The sequence below is a fragment of the Oryx dammah genome, unplaced genomic scaffold (assembly GCF_014754425.2).
Source record: "Oryx dammah isolate SB20612 unplaced genomic scaffold, SCBI_Odam_1.1 HiC_scaffold_9, whole genome shotgun sequence".
NCBI classification, from domain to species: domain Eukaryota; kingdom Metazoa; phylum Chordata; class Mammalia; order Artiodactyla; family Bovidae; genus Oryx; species Oryx dammah.
Window position 1 is genome coordinate 10,196,824 of NW_024070193.1, and position 15,816 is coordinate 10,212,639.

Below are 15,816 nucleotides of genomic sequence, written 5' to 3' on the forward strand. Positions count from 1 at the left end.
TTAAGGTTTTATTTATTTACTTATTTATTGGTTGTGCTGGGTCTTTGTTGCTGTGCGGACTTTTCTGTAGTTGAGGAGAATGGGGGGCTACTCTTTAGTTAGGGCTGCCGGGCTCTAGAGCACAGACTCAGCAGTTGTACGAATGGGCTTAGTTGCTCTGTGGCATGTGGTATCTTCCCAGATCAGGGACTGAACCCATATCTCCTGCATTGGCAGGTGACTTCTTTACCACTGAGCCACTAGGGAAGCCCTGAATTGCTTTGTTGAGTTTTGCTTCTTCATAAAACTTTTCTGAAGGATGATGTATAGAGTCCGTTAGTCCTGGGTCTTACTTTACACTGCCATTAAAAAGGAAGATTTATAGTCACAAGTGGAGTGTACATTTCTAGAGAAAGGACCCTCGGTTCAGATCATATTTTTGATGTGTATCTCTTCCTTATCTCGCTTGATGGTACTGATTTAAATGCAGTGGGATAATTTAGTTTGAAAGTATTTGTCTTTGGGAGTTGGTTCTCTCGTCTCTTACGTAGTCAGGCCTTGTGGCTGTTTGTGGTTCATTTTCTTACTTAAAATCATTTAGAGAATATCTAGGATAAGAGATAGAAAATACCTAGTTAGGAGGAGGCAATGTTAATGTTGCAAATATTGAAGCTAGCTTAATTGACTTAAATGTTGATTTTCTGTATGTCTAATATATAATCTAATGTACATATAATCTTAGAATTATGTTTGCAGTTGGACATTGAAAACATTACCTTTAAAAATAGGTGTTACCCATCTCTATTGCAGTTTCTGTTATTTTGGACAGTAATTCTAAGACAAGCTGGTTAGATATTTGGTTAAAAAATGGATTTTGAGAATGTTAGAACTAGATGGCCATATAATTTATTATTCAAGTCAGGACACTTTCAAGAGTAAAAGAGGACACTATTTGTAATTATGCTCGGACAGTAGGTGTGGTCAAGTAGTTGTAGGAGACTTTTTTCCTAAAGGTTAAACCCTTTTTATAACTTGAAATGGAGGAGAATCAGAGCTGAGACTTTTGTGCATATGGAAAATGCAGACTTCTCTGATTTTGTACTGTTAAGTTATATCATCAGATGACACCTTATGATTTTGTTCTGGAGATTGTTTATAGGTAACATCTTTGATAAATGACATCTGATTTTATTTATGTGCTGTTTTCTCATTCAGGAAAAGAAAATTCTAGTTTTAAAAGTCTAGTTGATTTTTTTTTTTTCCTGTTTGTAAAAGTCCCTTTCAGTGTTGTTTCTCTTCATTTTCTGCTTTACTATTTCAAAATTCCTGCAATGAGCATGGGTCTTAGAACACTTATATTCTAATGATTTGAAATAAAATTTGGGGGGAATTCCCTGGTGGTTTAGTGCTTAAGACTCTGCCTTTTCACTGCCGGGGACCAGGTTCAGTCCTTGGTTGGGGAAGTAAAATCCCACTTAAAAAAAAAAATCAAGTTTTGGAACTCAGAAAAAGAGACAATTATAACTTTTTATATCTTCATATGATGCAAGTCATTTTGATTTTTTTTATCCTGAGTACTTGTATTTCATGTTGTTGCATTTTGCACAATAACATGTATTTTTTTTAATGAAATAAGTTTTTTTGCTTTGGATTCAAGGATCAAGATTATAGGACTGGCCCAAGTGAGGAGAAACCAAGCAAGCTTATTCGATTAAATGGGGTGCCTGAAAATGCCACGAAGGAAGAGGTAAGGCTCTTGTTCTTTTTTCTCTTTCCTTTTCCTTTCTTTTTTTTTTTTGGTCAGTTAAAAAATTTTAAAGACTTTTTGTTTTGAGAAATTGTAGATTCACAGGAAGGTACAAAGAAATCCTCAGGGAAATCTTGGTTATCGTTGACTCAGCCTTCCCCTGCCTATAGAGCAGAAGCTAAACCAGGAAAGTAGCTTTAGTATAATCCCATAGAGATCATTCATATTTCACCAGTTACTGAGTACTCACTGAGGTGAGGTTTGTAATATATTTATATATGACAAGTGATTGTTGTCCTCAGACCTGATAATCATCCTTGAGGGGATAATCCAAGTAGGAGGGAGGAGGGTTGGAGTGCTTACATAAAGATGCTGTTTATAGTAGTAAAAACTGGGAACTTTCCAACTCCTCAATGTTAAAGAACTTGGTAACTAAATTATGGATGACCTTAAGGAAGAATTTGGTCAGAATATACAATCACTAGAGCAGAGCTTTACTCTCTGTTAGGCATTGTGTGATACTTAAAAGCATAAGTTCATTTATTTGTCACAACGTCCTATGAAACAGGTACTCTTCATTCATTCAAAAATGAAGCACCTTTGTATGCCAGGCAGTGTTTTAGGCACGGAGTGATACAGTGGTGAACATTATAAAGTCACTGCTTCCATGGATAGTAAAAAGAATAAGCAGAAAAAAAAAATTCAGGCAGCAATGAATGCTCTAAAGAAAACTAAAGTAAGGGTTTAGAGTATCACTCGGGTGCAAGTGGTGTTAGATTGGGTAGGTAGGGAAGACATCACTGAGGAAGTGACATTTGAGCCCAGGCCTGAATGCAAGTGAGAGAACAGTCCATTTGAAAATGGGGAAAAGAGCTGACCAGGCTGAGGGAGTTCAGGGACCATGGTCCTGGATAGAAAGGAGCTCATTGCATGATCTTAGGTTTAGAAAATGAGACTCTGGGTGCTGAAAGGTTGCACAGCACATGAGGAGGAGAGACTGGGAATACTGGCAGTCTCATTTCAGAGCCTGAGCTCTTGAGGTTATGCTCTTCTGCCTTTTTTTTTGTACCTGAGAATTTTTGAGTAATTATGTTCTACTCATTAAATTGTTTTGGAATGCCTGGAGTGTATTGGCTTAATTTGGCCTTTGTAAAGTAATCATCGCTTTAAAGTTTGTAGAATAAAAACCACTAGGGGAGATATAGAGAAGGCAATGGCACCCCACTCCAGTACTCTTGCCTGGAAAATCCCATGGACGGAGGAGCCTGGTGGGCTGCAGTTCATGGGGTCGCGAAGAGTCAGACAAGACTGAGCGACTTCACTTTCACTTTTCACTTTCATGCATTGGAGAAGGAAATGGCAACCCACTCCAGTGTTCTTGCCTTGAGAATCCCAGGGACGGGGGAGCCTGGTGGGCTGCTGTCTATGGGGTCGCACAGAGTCAGACACGACTGAAGTGACTTAGCAGCAGCAGCAGCAGGGGAAATATAATGTTTAGTATTTGATTATGATGTGTGTCATTAGTGTGCATACCATATTCTTACAGATTCTTAACGCCTTTTGGACTCCTGATGGCATGCCTGTGAAGGACTTGCAGTTAAAGGAGTATAACACAGGTGAGTTTCATGACTTGCATGCAGCCTTGGGTTAGGAAGAGTCTGTCAGATCTCTGCATCTTGTGTTCCTCAAATTTTTTTTTAAGAAACCACAATTAAGAATTCCAGAAGCCTTCTGTTGATGCCTTCAAACAACAGCCAGCTATACCCTTAGCTGTAGTTCTTTGTGGATATTTGTCCACTCATGGGTGATGAGGATGTATTTTCCAGTACTTCTGAGTGCCTATGAGATACAAAGTGAGTGTTGTAGAATTTGTCCCCAAATATATTTTATGCAATTAAATCATTAAACTTGCTGCTGATGTTCTTCATGGTGGTGGAATGTTTCTGTTTGAGCCAGGTAAGATTTTAATTACCTTACTATACGTAAAACTTTACGTTTCATTGCTTCAGCATGGAATTTTCAACTTGCCAGAGAAATTGTACAAGTGAGTAGTTTCTTGAGATTTTAGTCTTTTTCTGAGGACAGGGTCCTGCACCGTGGATTTTGTTGAAATCCATGAATAGATCCAGAAGACCTTTCTTTTTGACCTCTGCTCTACAGATTGGATTTTCAGAATATCCTCCTAGTATCTTACAGTACCAAATTTGGTCAGTTTCTTCAAACCTTATTATAGAAAAAGTAGTCGAAAGTGAAACACTCAAGATATTGGACCAGTATTTTTAGGACTACCCAATATGAAACAAATAAAGGTAATTTTAAAGTGATCTATTATAAATTAAAGAAAGTAGAGCATTAGTTTTTTCACAAGTCTTAGAATTTCAGTAATTCATGTTAAAGAACTCTTGAAGTAAGAGCAAGCCATATTTTTGAGTATATAGTTTACCTTTAAATTACCTTTAATTACTATACTATTTTTGAGTAAATAGTTCACCATGGAATAACATTTTTGCATTAACTAGATTACTTCTTCTGATTGGTTTTACAGAATAAAACTGTCCACAAAAATTTTGGTGCTTGAAATAACCTGGTGTTTGTGTTAAGTACAGAAATTGTTTTCCTGTAATTTGACAGTGAACTCAGGAGCATTATTTCTCAGAAAGCTAATTATTTCTTTGTTTGAAACATACCAGCTCTAAATTTGTGGAAATATGACTAAGAGTAGGTATGTTCTCAAACACAACTTTTTTTGGGATGAGGGGTATGTGTCTCATAGAGACTTTCCTGATTTACTATTAACTTTGGAAATTAAAAATAGAATTTATAGGCCTCAGTTGCTTTTTGACTCACAGGGCAATAACTTCAGCTTTGATCTTATTTCATGAACTGTGCTTTCGTTAAGTATTGGTGTTTAGGAAAAAGATGTGTTTTGGTATTTAAATAACGGCAATTTTAATTCTTCATTTCTTTAGTACTCATTGACTTTCTACATGTATTGTCAGATTTATTAGCAGAGTAAAACCTACATTGATCTGTAGGGTTCACAGAGGAAGTCCTTAAATTTTCTGACAGCTATTAAAATCATAATTGGCAGACCAGAGACATTGATACAAATGTGAAATCATTCAGGACAGTAGTTTTAAAAAAATCAGTTTTCAGGAAATTCTGCCTTTTCTTGCCATTTTAATACATGAAGTGATCAGTTCAGTTCAGTCACTCAGTCGTGTCCGACTCTTTGGGACCCCATGAATCGCAGCACGCCAGGCCTCCTTGTCCATCACCAACTCCTGGAGTTCACTCAAATTCACGTCCATCGAGTCAGTGATGCCATCCAGCCATCTCATCCTCTGTCGTCCCCTTCTCCTCCTGCCCCCAATCCCTCCCAGCATCAGAGTCTTTTCCAATGAGTCAACTCTTCGCATGAGGTGGCCAAAGCACTGGAGTTTCAGCTTTAGCATCAGTCCTTCCAAAGAACACTCAAGATTGATCTCCTTTAGAATATATGCATATATGAAAATGTTGAATGTGTTGGTTGCTCAGTCATGTCAGTCTATGGGGTTGACTCTGCGACCCCATAGACTATAGCCTGCCAGGCTCCTCTGTTCATGGAATTCTCCTGGCAAGAGTACTGGAGTGGGTAGCCATTCCCTTCTCCAGAGGGTTTTCCTGACTCAGGGATCAAACACATGTCTCCTGTATTGCAGGCGGATTCTTTATCTGTGAGATATCACAGAAGCCATCATATTTGTATAAGTGCACAGATGCACGTGTGGGCACACATACACCATATTTATATAAGCTCACAAATACACACACACGTATATATACTTTTTAAAATGAAAGAATTGAAAGGATTGGATTACCAGTCCCATATTATCTATATTATATCACCATATGGCAAGTAGAATGAGCTTTTGAAATTATCAGTCATGTCATGTTATTCCTTTCCCTAAAACCCTTTAACACCCTTCCATCTCAATTGGAAGAAACTCCCAGCTTCTTGTTCTGACTTAACACAGTCCTGCATGAGCCTGTCCTTGGCTTTTTGTTTGACCTCATTACATACACTCTTTACCTTTCTTAACCATACTCTAGCAATCCTGAGCCTTCTCTCGTCCTTGACCATATGGACTTATTGCTTTGTTACAGCCTTTGCACTGCTCTTCTCCCTGATTCTCATTTTCTTTGGGGGTTTAGTTCTTGGCTTCAGTTTCAACTCTTACAGGCCTTGAGTCACCATCCAATCTAAAATCATTCCTCAGTCATTTTATATCATATTTTTTTCATCATAGGATTTATCACTTAGATATTTTTCTCAGTGGTTTTGTGTGTTTTATTCCTGTCATTGGAGAGTTAGCTTCATGACAGTAGGAGGCTTTTTTGGCTTGTTCCCTCCTGTTTCCCCGGTTCTTGACTCTGCCTAGCCCAGATGGGTTCCCAGTATACATGGAATGAATAAATGTGGTGTATATGGAATACTGTATTTGGAGAGCCCCTGTGGTCCCCTTTCAAGTGAGGAGACCCCATGGCACTATAGGTTACTTTAGGTTTTACAGCAGTGCACTCTTCCTGAGTGCTGAAGAACATATCTTGAGACAGTCAGATGTTCTGAGAACTTTAACATTTACCTGTTCAAAGATTATGTCTGAATTTCAGTAGAAATGGTGTCTTTTATAAACAGCCATCAAGTTTTTAGGTTAGGATAACCTGCAAAGACCATGTAGGTTGGATGTTGCTCCTAAGAGGGGGGTTGTGGGGTAATGTTCATCCTTGTTGTTGATGTATTGGGGAGCTAGTCTGTAACAGAGAAAAGCTTAATGCCTCTTCACTGACTCGAGTAATTATCAGCTTAATTTTTGTCTCATTTAGAGCTGTGTAAGTACAGGGCTACAACTTTTATCTAAATCTTTGGGGTCAGACGAATTTATGAATTTTTCTGATTATAGAAAGGTAATGTCCAATAGCTTATATGTGAATTATATCCCCCAGTGGAATGTGTATAAGATATAATGTTTCTGTAGAAAATGAATATTCTCACTAAGAAGACTTAAAGACTATAAAGAGGCTATAGTATAGGTCAAGATGTATCTCCAAATGACTTCACAGAAAATTTACTGAAAAACTTGACACTTAGGGGATATTCAGATTTTGGAATTTCAGATAACGGATAATGAACCTGTACCTGTTGTGTACATTTGAATTTTTCTATTGCCAAGTACAGATATAATAGTAGCCCTATTAATTGTAAAATACCTTGACTTATATGATTACATTTCTGGGATACGAAGTATCAACAATGAAATGTCTTTTGGTGACTGGGCAAACAAACTCTGGTATTTACTGTGGAATACTGCTCAGCAGCGGAAATGATGACACTGTGCATGCACGTAACAAGATGGGTGGATGTCAGAGACACGCTGTTAGGAGAAATTGGGCTCAAAAGGCTACATGCTGCAGGAAAAAGAAACAAAGTACTGATACATGCTACAACCTGGATAACCCTTGAAAACTTTACACTCAGTGAAAGAAGTGAGGCACAAAAGGCCACAGTATTGTCTGCTTCCGTTTATATGAAATATCCAGAATAGCCCTATCCATAGAGACAGAAGGTAGATTGGGTAGTTTGGTAGTTGTCAGAGGCTGGAGAAGAGGGAAGTGGGGAGTGACTGCTTAATGGATATGGGATTTCCTTTTGGGGGTGATGAAAATGTTCTTCTGGAACTAGATAGTCGTGGTGGTTGCATAACATGGTGAATGTACTTAATGTCACTGAATTGTACACTTTATGTTTTGTGTATTTGATCTTAATTTTAAAAAAGACTCCATACTGTATGATCCAATTTATATGACATTCTGGAAAAAGAAAAATGACAAGAATAGAAAATAGTGGTGCCAAGTTATTGGGGGAGGAGTTGACTGTAAGATGAAAGCATGAGTGAATTGATGGGCATGATAGAACTGTTTTATATATTGATTGTAGTAGTGGTGAGTCAGTGTTAAATTCACTCAAGTTGGTACTACTGTGGTTATGTAAGAGAACATCCTTATTCAGCTTGGTGAATGCTTGACGGTAATGATTGGTCAGAGAGATCAAATAAAGTGATATCCTCTGAGTGTCAGAAATGAAATGAATCAACTTTTCATGAGTATTATAGGAAATGATCAGACAAGAAGTAGAGAAAAGTGTGTACAAATAGACCTGACTTTTTTGTGTGTTTTCTGGAAGTCTTGTTATATACCTCCATTCCAATGCATATTTTTTAAAAAAGAATATTTTCAACCTATAAAAATGTAGTTGGGTTGTTAAGAATTTGTAAATTCCCAGAGAGGAGCTGTTTTCTGTACAGGAGACCTTTGGAGGCCTTAAAGTTTGGAGACCTTGGAGGCCTTGGTTGTTTCAATTTTGGTATGGGGGAAATGTCTCCATTATTTCTTCTTACTAAGAAAGGGCTGCTGTGCCTTCAGGGAGTTTTAAAATGATCTGGAGTACTTTGTTGTTGTTCAGTCGCTAAGTCGTGTCCGACTCTGCCTCCCCATGGACTGCAGCACAGCAGGCTTCCTGTCTTTCCCTACCTCCCGGAGTTTGCTCAAACTAATGTCCATTGAGTCACTGGTTCCATCCAACCATCTCATCCTCTGTTGCCCCCTTTTCCTCCTGCCCTCATTTTTTAAAAATTTATTTTAATTGAAGTAATAGTGGATTTACAATGTTGTGCCAACCTGCTTTCCAGCAAAGTGACAAATGTGTAAAGTTGTACACATAGCCATTCTTTTTTTAATATTCTTTTCCATTATGGTTTATCATAGGATATTGAATATAGTCCCCTGTGCTATTCAGTAGGACCTTTAGGACCTTGTTTAGATAACATTTTAAAAAATGAATCAAATGTACCTGAGTGATGGTGACAGGGTAGCAAAATCATTGCTTAATGAGTAAAGCTTAAGCTTCATTAGGTTTTTCCTGGTAACCTTGCAACTGAATTTATGTCACATTATTTCCTCTGATTGCTTTTCTCCAAATCAAAGAAAAAAAAATAGTCCTATTATCTTTTTTTTTAAATATAAATTTATTTATTTTAATTGGAGGCTAATTACTTTACAATAGTCCTGTTATCTTATCTCACACTCCAAGCTACAAAAATTCCTGGCAGCAATGTGTGAGGTTATGTGTGAATTGGAGGTTAAATAATATTTGTGATATGTTTCTTCAACCTGAAAGTATTAGTGCTAACTCTGGAAGTAATATACTGTATGAGTAGATCCTCTCAAGAAATTTTTGTCAGAAATTCTGACAGACTTGACTTTAGTTTCTAAAGCTATGCAGTGGTGTTATGTTGAGGCAGTCAAGTTTTCTGTTCCATTTGTATAAGTACTTCTATATTTGTTAGGAAATTAAAATTTTTCATTTTAGCTTTCAGATCAGTATCAAGTCCTAGAATGTGCTCACCTGGTTTATCAGACAATGAATATGTTTGACAGTGTACAAGCAAATCTGATGAAAAGCTTTGGTAAACCTTAACTAAGAGTAGTCTTGTATTTTACAATGGGTGCATGGAGGACAAGTGCTGCCAGTAAGTTAGCTGATTACAGTGGCATTTGCAGTTGAACTTGACATAGGGGACAAACCTCATGTAAATTGAGAAATGGAGGTCTTAACGTGTTCTGGAATGATGTCAGCAGAAAGCAATATATGCCTCTGTGTCATACAGGCAGAAAGATGATGAGAGATTTTATTTCCTCCTCCTATGTGAAAGGCGTTCAGTTGTGTCTAACTCTTTGCGACCCCAAGGACTATACAGCCCGTGGAATTCTCCAGGCCAGAATACTGGAGTGGGTAACCTTTCCCTTCTCCAAGAGATCTTCCCAACCTAGGGATCAAACCCCAGGTCTACTGCATTGCAGGCAGATTCTTTACCAGGTGATCCACAAGGGAAGCCCAGGAAGACTGGCGTGGGTAGACTATTGCTTCTCCAGCGTATCTTCCTGACCCAGGAATCTAACCAGGGTCTTCTGCATTACAGGTGGATTCTTTACCAACTGAGCTATCAGGGAATCCCTAACATCAATCAATTCTGGCACTAAGTGGATAACTATAACTCAGCCCAGTTCCAACACTTACTACCCAGAGTTGGCATCAGACTGCAGGTTTAGGGCCTCAGTCCCACAACTGTGCCTTTACTTCAGATACCAATCACAGGTTACCCGTACTTCTGTCGGAGCTTCCCATAATCCGACACCCTCTTCAGGTTTGATAATTGACTAGAATGGCTCACAGGACTCAGAGAAATAATCAGTTTATTATAAAGGAGCAGGTGAAGAGGTAGATAGGTACTTTGGTCTGGAAGGGTTCCAAGAGTAAGAGTCTCTGTCCCATGAAGTTGGGGTGTACCGCCCTCCTATAATGTAGATACATTCATCAACCTGGAAGCTTTCCAAATCTTATGATTTAGAGGTTTTTAGGCAGTTCCATTATGTAGACATTATTGATTAACTCATTGGCCGTTGGTGATTGACCCAATTGCCACTCCCTTTTCCATTCCCTGGGAGTTAGTGAATGAGGCTGAAAGTTCCATGCTTCTAATGAAGTCTTGGTTTTCTATTGACCAGTTGCCATCCTGAAGCTATCTAGGAGCCCACCAAGAGTCGTCTCATTAAGACAAAAGACTCATCACTCTTACACTCAGGAAATTCCCAGAGTTTTAGGAGCTCTGTGTCACGAAAGGAACAAAGACCAATACCTTTCTGTGATACCACAGATGGAAATTCTACAGCTACCTCTGGCTGGTACCTTCTGCCTTTAGTTGGGCATTAGTTCTCTTTTATAGGTCAGAGATGACCTAGACTCGTGTTCTGGTCAGCATGAGTGTCGCAGCATGCCAGTTGTCTAATAACTTCTCTAGATAACTAGTTCACTTTTGGAATAGGTGAGTGGCTGGGCTAGTGTGATCTGCTGTCATCCTGAACAGCTTCCAGCTAGGAAGACATTATCTTTGTGGAATGTTCCCAGAGCTCCTTGGGACATTGGTGAATTGTCCTTTTTGTACTAGGACCAAGGCAGTGGGGGCCAGTCAAAATAAAAATACCTTTGTACCTGTGGGAAAATCAGATATGTTTTTAGTATACACTGGAAATCAGTGAGGAAATTTATCCCTTTAAAATTTTAGCAGCAACACAGAGGCAGCTGAAATCAACCCTGAATGTTCATTGGAAAGACTGTTGCTAAAGCTTCAATATTTGGCCACCTGATGGGAAGAGCCAACTCATTGGAAAAGACCCTGATGCTGGGAAAGATTGAAGGCAAAAGGAGAAGAGGGTGAGATGGTTAGATAACATCACCGACTCAGTGGACATGAATTTGAGCAAACTTTGGGAGATAATGAAGGACAGGGAAGCCTGGTGTGCTGCAGTCCATGGAGTTGCAGAGTTGGACACAGCTTAGTGACTGAGCACCAACAGGGACAACTGTCTCATCTTTAGTCCCTGATAGTGAGTAGTGAAAGTTGCTCAGTTGTGCTCTACTGTTTGCGACCCCATGGACTGCCAGGCTCCTCTGTCCATGGAATTCTCCAGGCCAGAATATTGGAGTGGGTAGCTGTTCCTTCCACAGGGCATCTTCCCAACCAGGGATCGAACCCAGGTCTCACGCATTGCAGGTGGATTTGTTACTGTCTGAGCCACCAGGGAAGCCCAAGAAAACTGGAGTGGGTAGCTTATCCCTTCTCCAGGGGATCTTCCCAACCCAGGGATTGAACCGGGGTCTCCTGCATTGCAGGTGGATTCTTTACCAGTTGAGCCAGCAGGTAAGTCCCTAATAGTGCTTTGTAATAGAAGCACAGGAGTACTAACATGCATTATCTCATGCACCCCCAAAACCACCCTAGAAAAGAGTTAACCATCATTGATACCTGGCATATGAGATAACCCAGGCTCAGAGAAAAATGTCTTGCCTGAGAGCGAATGGTGAATTAGCTATGGTTTCCTGCTTATGTACAGAACTGTAGAAATCACTTTCTTGTGTGTGCTTTGGGGATGATACTCATTACAAGTGATGTGGCATTGATGAGTGCCATCGCCTGCCAGGTGAAAAGACCCTCCACACTTAGTCTGAAATCATCTCTGCATGGGCAATTTGCGTCAGCATTGATGCTGCTTCACTCGGGTGATCCTTTTGCCATTCCCGCCAGGTTAGAGTGTCCTTAGCTTGGAGCGGGAGTAGGTTAGAGTGTCCTAAGCTTGGGGAGCGGGGCGGTGGCAGTGGTAGTGGCATGAGCAGATCTTATTCCTATTCCTGATGGTTACTCTATAGGTTTTTTTTGCTTGTTTTCAAGTGAACAAAATTTGAACTAGATCATTGACTCTATAAAGAGTAGTTATCGCCAGATAAAAAGAAATTCCTGGGGATCTAACATACAGGGTTGTGACTATAGTTAACTGTACCTTATTGTGTATTTGAAGGTTGCTCTAAGAGTTGATCTTTTTTTAAATTTATTTATTTTAATTGGAGGCTAATTACTTTACAATATGAGTTGATTTTTAAAGTTCCCATCACAAGAAAAAAGAACTGTAACTATGTGTGTTGATGAATGTTGACTAAACTTACTGAAATCTTTTTGCAGTATATGCATACATCAGATCATCATGTTGTATCCCAAAAGTAATATAATGTTGTTTGTCAATTATAGTTTAAAAAAAAAAAAGAATAGATGTTCCCTTTTTTGACTTAGCATTTTGAGATGATCTATGTTTATCTACTTGTCATTAGACTCAGCTCTCTCTGAGGACCAGGGCACGCCCCTCCTTTGTACTCACATAGTATTCTTAATGTCAGTGGAATTGAAATGAGTTGAATAAAGGTGATCATTTTCTAACAACTGTCAAGCTGGGCCCACAGAACTATCATCAGGATGAAGTGACCCTAAGATTGATTTTGGATTTTGAAAACTACTTGAAGATACAAACCAAAAAAAAAAAATCTATATATCAAAAATAACCAGTTGGTGTAGATGGAAAGCTAGATAAAATACTGAACCATATGCAGTTTTCAAAAATTTAGCAAGTAATCATCAGTGCATATCTTCCTCGTTTCATATGTTTTATTATAAACCAACAATCCTTATATGCATGGTTGAAGGGGAGAGAATTGAAAGTGCTTTAAGATGTCAAAGTGATGGATTTCATGTGGGCCAGTTTCATTCTTCCCAGATTGTAGTTTGACATATAAATTAGATAGTTTCCTAATGAAAGCTGCAGGTACATACTCAAATAAATTTGAGATTTTAACAGAGCAAAGTACCTGTTGGAAACATTCACATAGGCCCTCTCTTGTCACGTTGCTTCCTTTGATGGGAGTTCAGACATCTGGATCAGTTTTGTTTGACTTAGTAACATCTCTAACCTGATAATGTTTTACTTTTCTTCTAAACACCTGTATTCCTAGTAGAGTGGAATTAGGAAAGACAGACCGATAAAACTAAGTTGTCTTGAATTTCTATTAAGATTTTTCATGTTGCTTTTTATATTCATAATGCTTCATTTCCACAGAAATAATACTCCTTGTTTACAGGGGGAAATCCCTGTGTTTTCTTTTTCCTCAAAGATACCAGATAACATTTTAAAAATTTATTTCCCCCTCTGCCTATGTTCTTTAAAATCTTGATTCTTTTTTACATTTCATGGTTGGTATGTACATTCTAGGCTATTTGCCAGTCAACCAGTACTCTCCTAATGGGCAATTCAACTGGACTTGTTTATGTTTAGTTGGGTTTTTCTAGATCAGTTTGAATATAGGGCTGCTTATCTCATTTGCCTAATTCAAAATCTTGGTGTATAAGTGTTAAGAAAGTTGGGCTTGGTTTAGACTAAGAGTTGTCTTAAATGGTCAAGAACCGTGTTTGCTAGCATCACTGAGTCAGTTTTCTAGGGGCAGAGACTAAAAAATTAATTCTGGGTTTGGATATTATTAATCAGGGCTTTGTTTTCTGTATCTCGCTTTCTCCTAAGCGCCTGTTAGCTTTTATCACAGATACTCTTTGGGGTAACAGGCAATCACATGGTTAATAATGATGGAAAGAACTGAAAATTTAATGTTACCTTTATAGATTTCTTTCCCTTGCTTTGTTATCCATCTCAGCATTGAAAAAAAGTCTTAAGAAGCATTCCCATTTCTATGAGAAATATATACATTTAGGTTAGAAAATGGAGTAAGATACGCTTTTTAATAGTCATCTAAATAAGCCACAAAGACCCATCAGCCCACCAGATTTCTTCCCAGCATGTGACTGTAGAAGAAAAAGGTGATAAAAGAGACTTTATTACTCTGTTTAAGTGAGAATCTGTCTGTGGGGTTGTTAACACTGAGTTTACCATCTTGATGATTCCACATGGTTCCTAGCAATTCTGAATGTAAGGTTGGTTAGTGGTCTTTAGAACAGTTAGGTCTCCAAGTAGAGCATCATCTTTGTCTACTAGAACTTTTCTGTGAATTGTAAAATTACATTTGTAAACTAAAGAAAAAAAATCCCAATTATCTCAATATAACAATACAGCGACTGCAAACATTTTCATGTACAGTTGTGTCACATTACATTATTTTCAAATTTGTGTATTTTCACCTGTGCTTGCTCAACCCCTCTCGCTTGCCCCACATGGACCCCATCTTCCCTCTCATGGAGTGAGCATGAGAGGTGGGGGTGTGACCTGGCTGTGGCTTCAGGTGGTCTCTCCAGTTTCCTCTGAGTGTGAGCATTCACTGTGCTGACTGTGATTCTGTCATTTAAAGTGATATGCTTTTCATACATTATGGCCCTTACATGCAAGCCAACCTCTTCATCTGGTGGCAGCCAAAAGAAAAGTGATCTCTTGCGACGCTGGAGGAAAAACTGTCAGTGCTGGACTTAACCTATATTGAGAGATGGTATGTTGTTCTTCACCGTCAGGTGTTGGAGTATATCGACAGAGCTTGGTTTTCATCTCCTATGCAGATTTTGGTCTCTAACCTCTGAGTTAGATGCAACTTCATTGTATTTAATTCTAGTCCTTTTTCTGTACACAGTTTATAATATATAATTGGTTTCATTTTTTAAGTTTTTAAAATACTATATTTAAACACAACTATATCAAGTATCTTACATTGTAATTTTTATAATCATCATTCACAATAGGACTTTTGGGGTTTTTGTCTTTTCAAAAGAATTTTGATAGCCATTATATTCAATTCAAGAGAGTGAATGCCTTGTAACTTGCACACTCGGGTCCACTTACAATAATGGTTCTGCCATAGACATTTCAGAATATCTGTTGTGCTCAAATTTTAGTATTTCTTAACGATAGGCATAGTTTTATCTCTGCTCAGACTTGTGGGGTCCTTTCTGTAATTGGGCTCCGTAGAGTTTAGAAGTCAGGTTAACCTAATATAGTGCAGTGATTAATAGCACTTGTTTGAATCTGGACTGCCGGGGTTTGAAACTTTGTATTGCTGCTTACCATTGAGATAATTTTGAGCAAATTACTTACTCTTTCTTTGACTGCTTCCCCTTAATGGGTAAAATGACGTTAATAATCTGTACCTTATATGATAGTCTTGTGAGGATTAACTGTATATGTAAAATGTTTAGAATACAGCTTTGTACCAACAAGGGCTGTGTGTATATTACTTGGTATCATCACTGGTTTTGACAATTTATGAAAATCCTCATAGTATAACTATTAGTCTTGGACACACAAAATGACTTGCATCAAGATTGGGTACTTTTAAGTTTTTATTTATTTTTAAAATTTTAAGTATTAAATATTTTTTCTTCTTTCTCTTTTGGCTGTACTACATGGCTTCTAGAATCTTGGTTCTCTGACCTGGGATTGAACCCAGATCCTAGCAATAAGAGTGCTGAATCTTAACTACTGGACTGCCAGAGAATTCCCTAAACTAAATTTCTGTTTTTGTCTAACAGCCAGAGTTTCAGGCAGGAGAATTTGAGTGTTGGACTTGTGAATTTAAGACTATATCTATTTTTTTTTTTTTTAATTTTTATTTCTTTATTTATTTGGCTCCCCTGGGTTATGGCACACAGGATCCTCTATCTTCACTGTGGCACGTG

The 15,816-nt window shown here is 38.3% G+C and overlaps 1 protein-coding gene and 1 long non-coding RNA gene across 7 annotated transcripts in view; both read left to right on the forward strand.

Moving 5' to 3' along the window:
- The window catches only part of RBM6 (RNA binding motif protein 6), an 83,901-nt gene that overhangs the window by 20,823 nt on the left and 47,262 nt on the right, over positions 1–15,816 (forward strand). For all 6 annotated transcript variants that reach the window (XM_040247029.1, XM_040247031.1, XM_040247032.1 and 3 more), the window contains 2 exons: positions 1,637–1,726; positions 3,273–3,342. In XM_040247029.1, coding sequence (XP_040102963.1) covers positions 1,637–1,726; positions 3,273–3,342 — 160 coding nt within the window. The remainder of the gene's footprint in view (positions 1–1,636; positions 1,727–3,272; positions 3,343–15,816) is intronic.
- Positions 11,473–12,420, forward strand: LOC120868288. The gene is made up of 2 exons (XR_005722189.1): positions 11,473–11,907; positions 11,940–12,420. It is a non-coding gene; the product is annotated as an uncharacterized LOC120868288 (long non-coding RNA).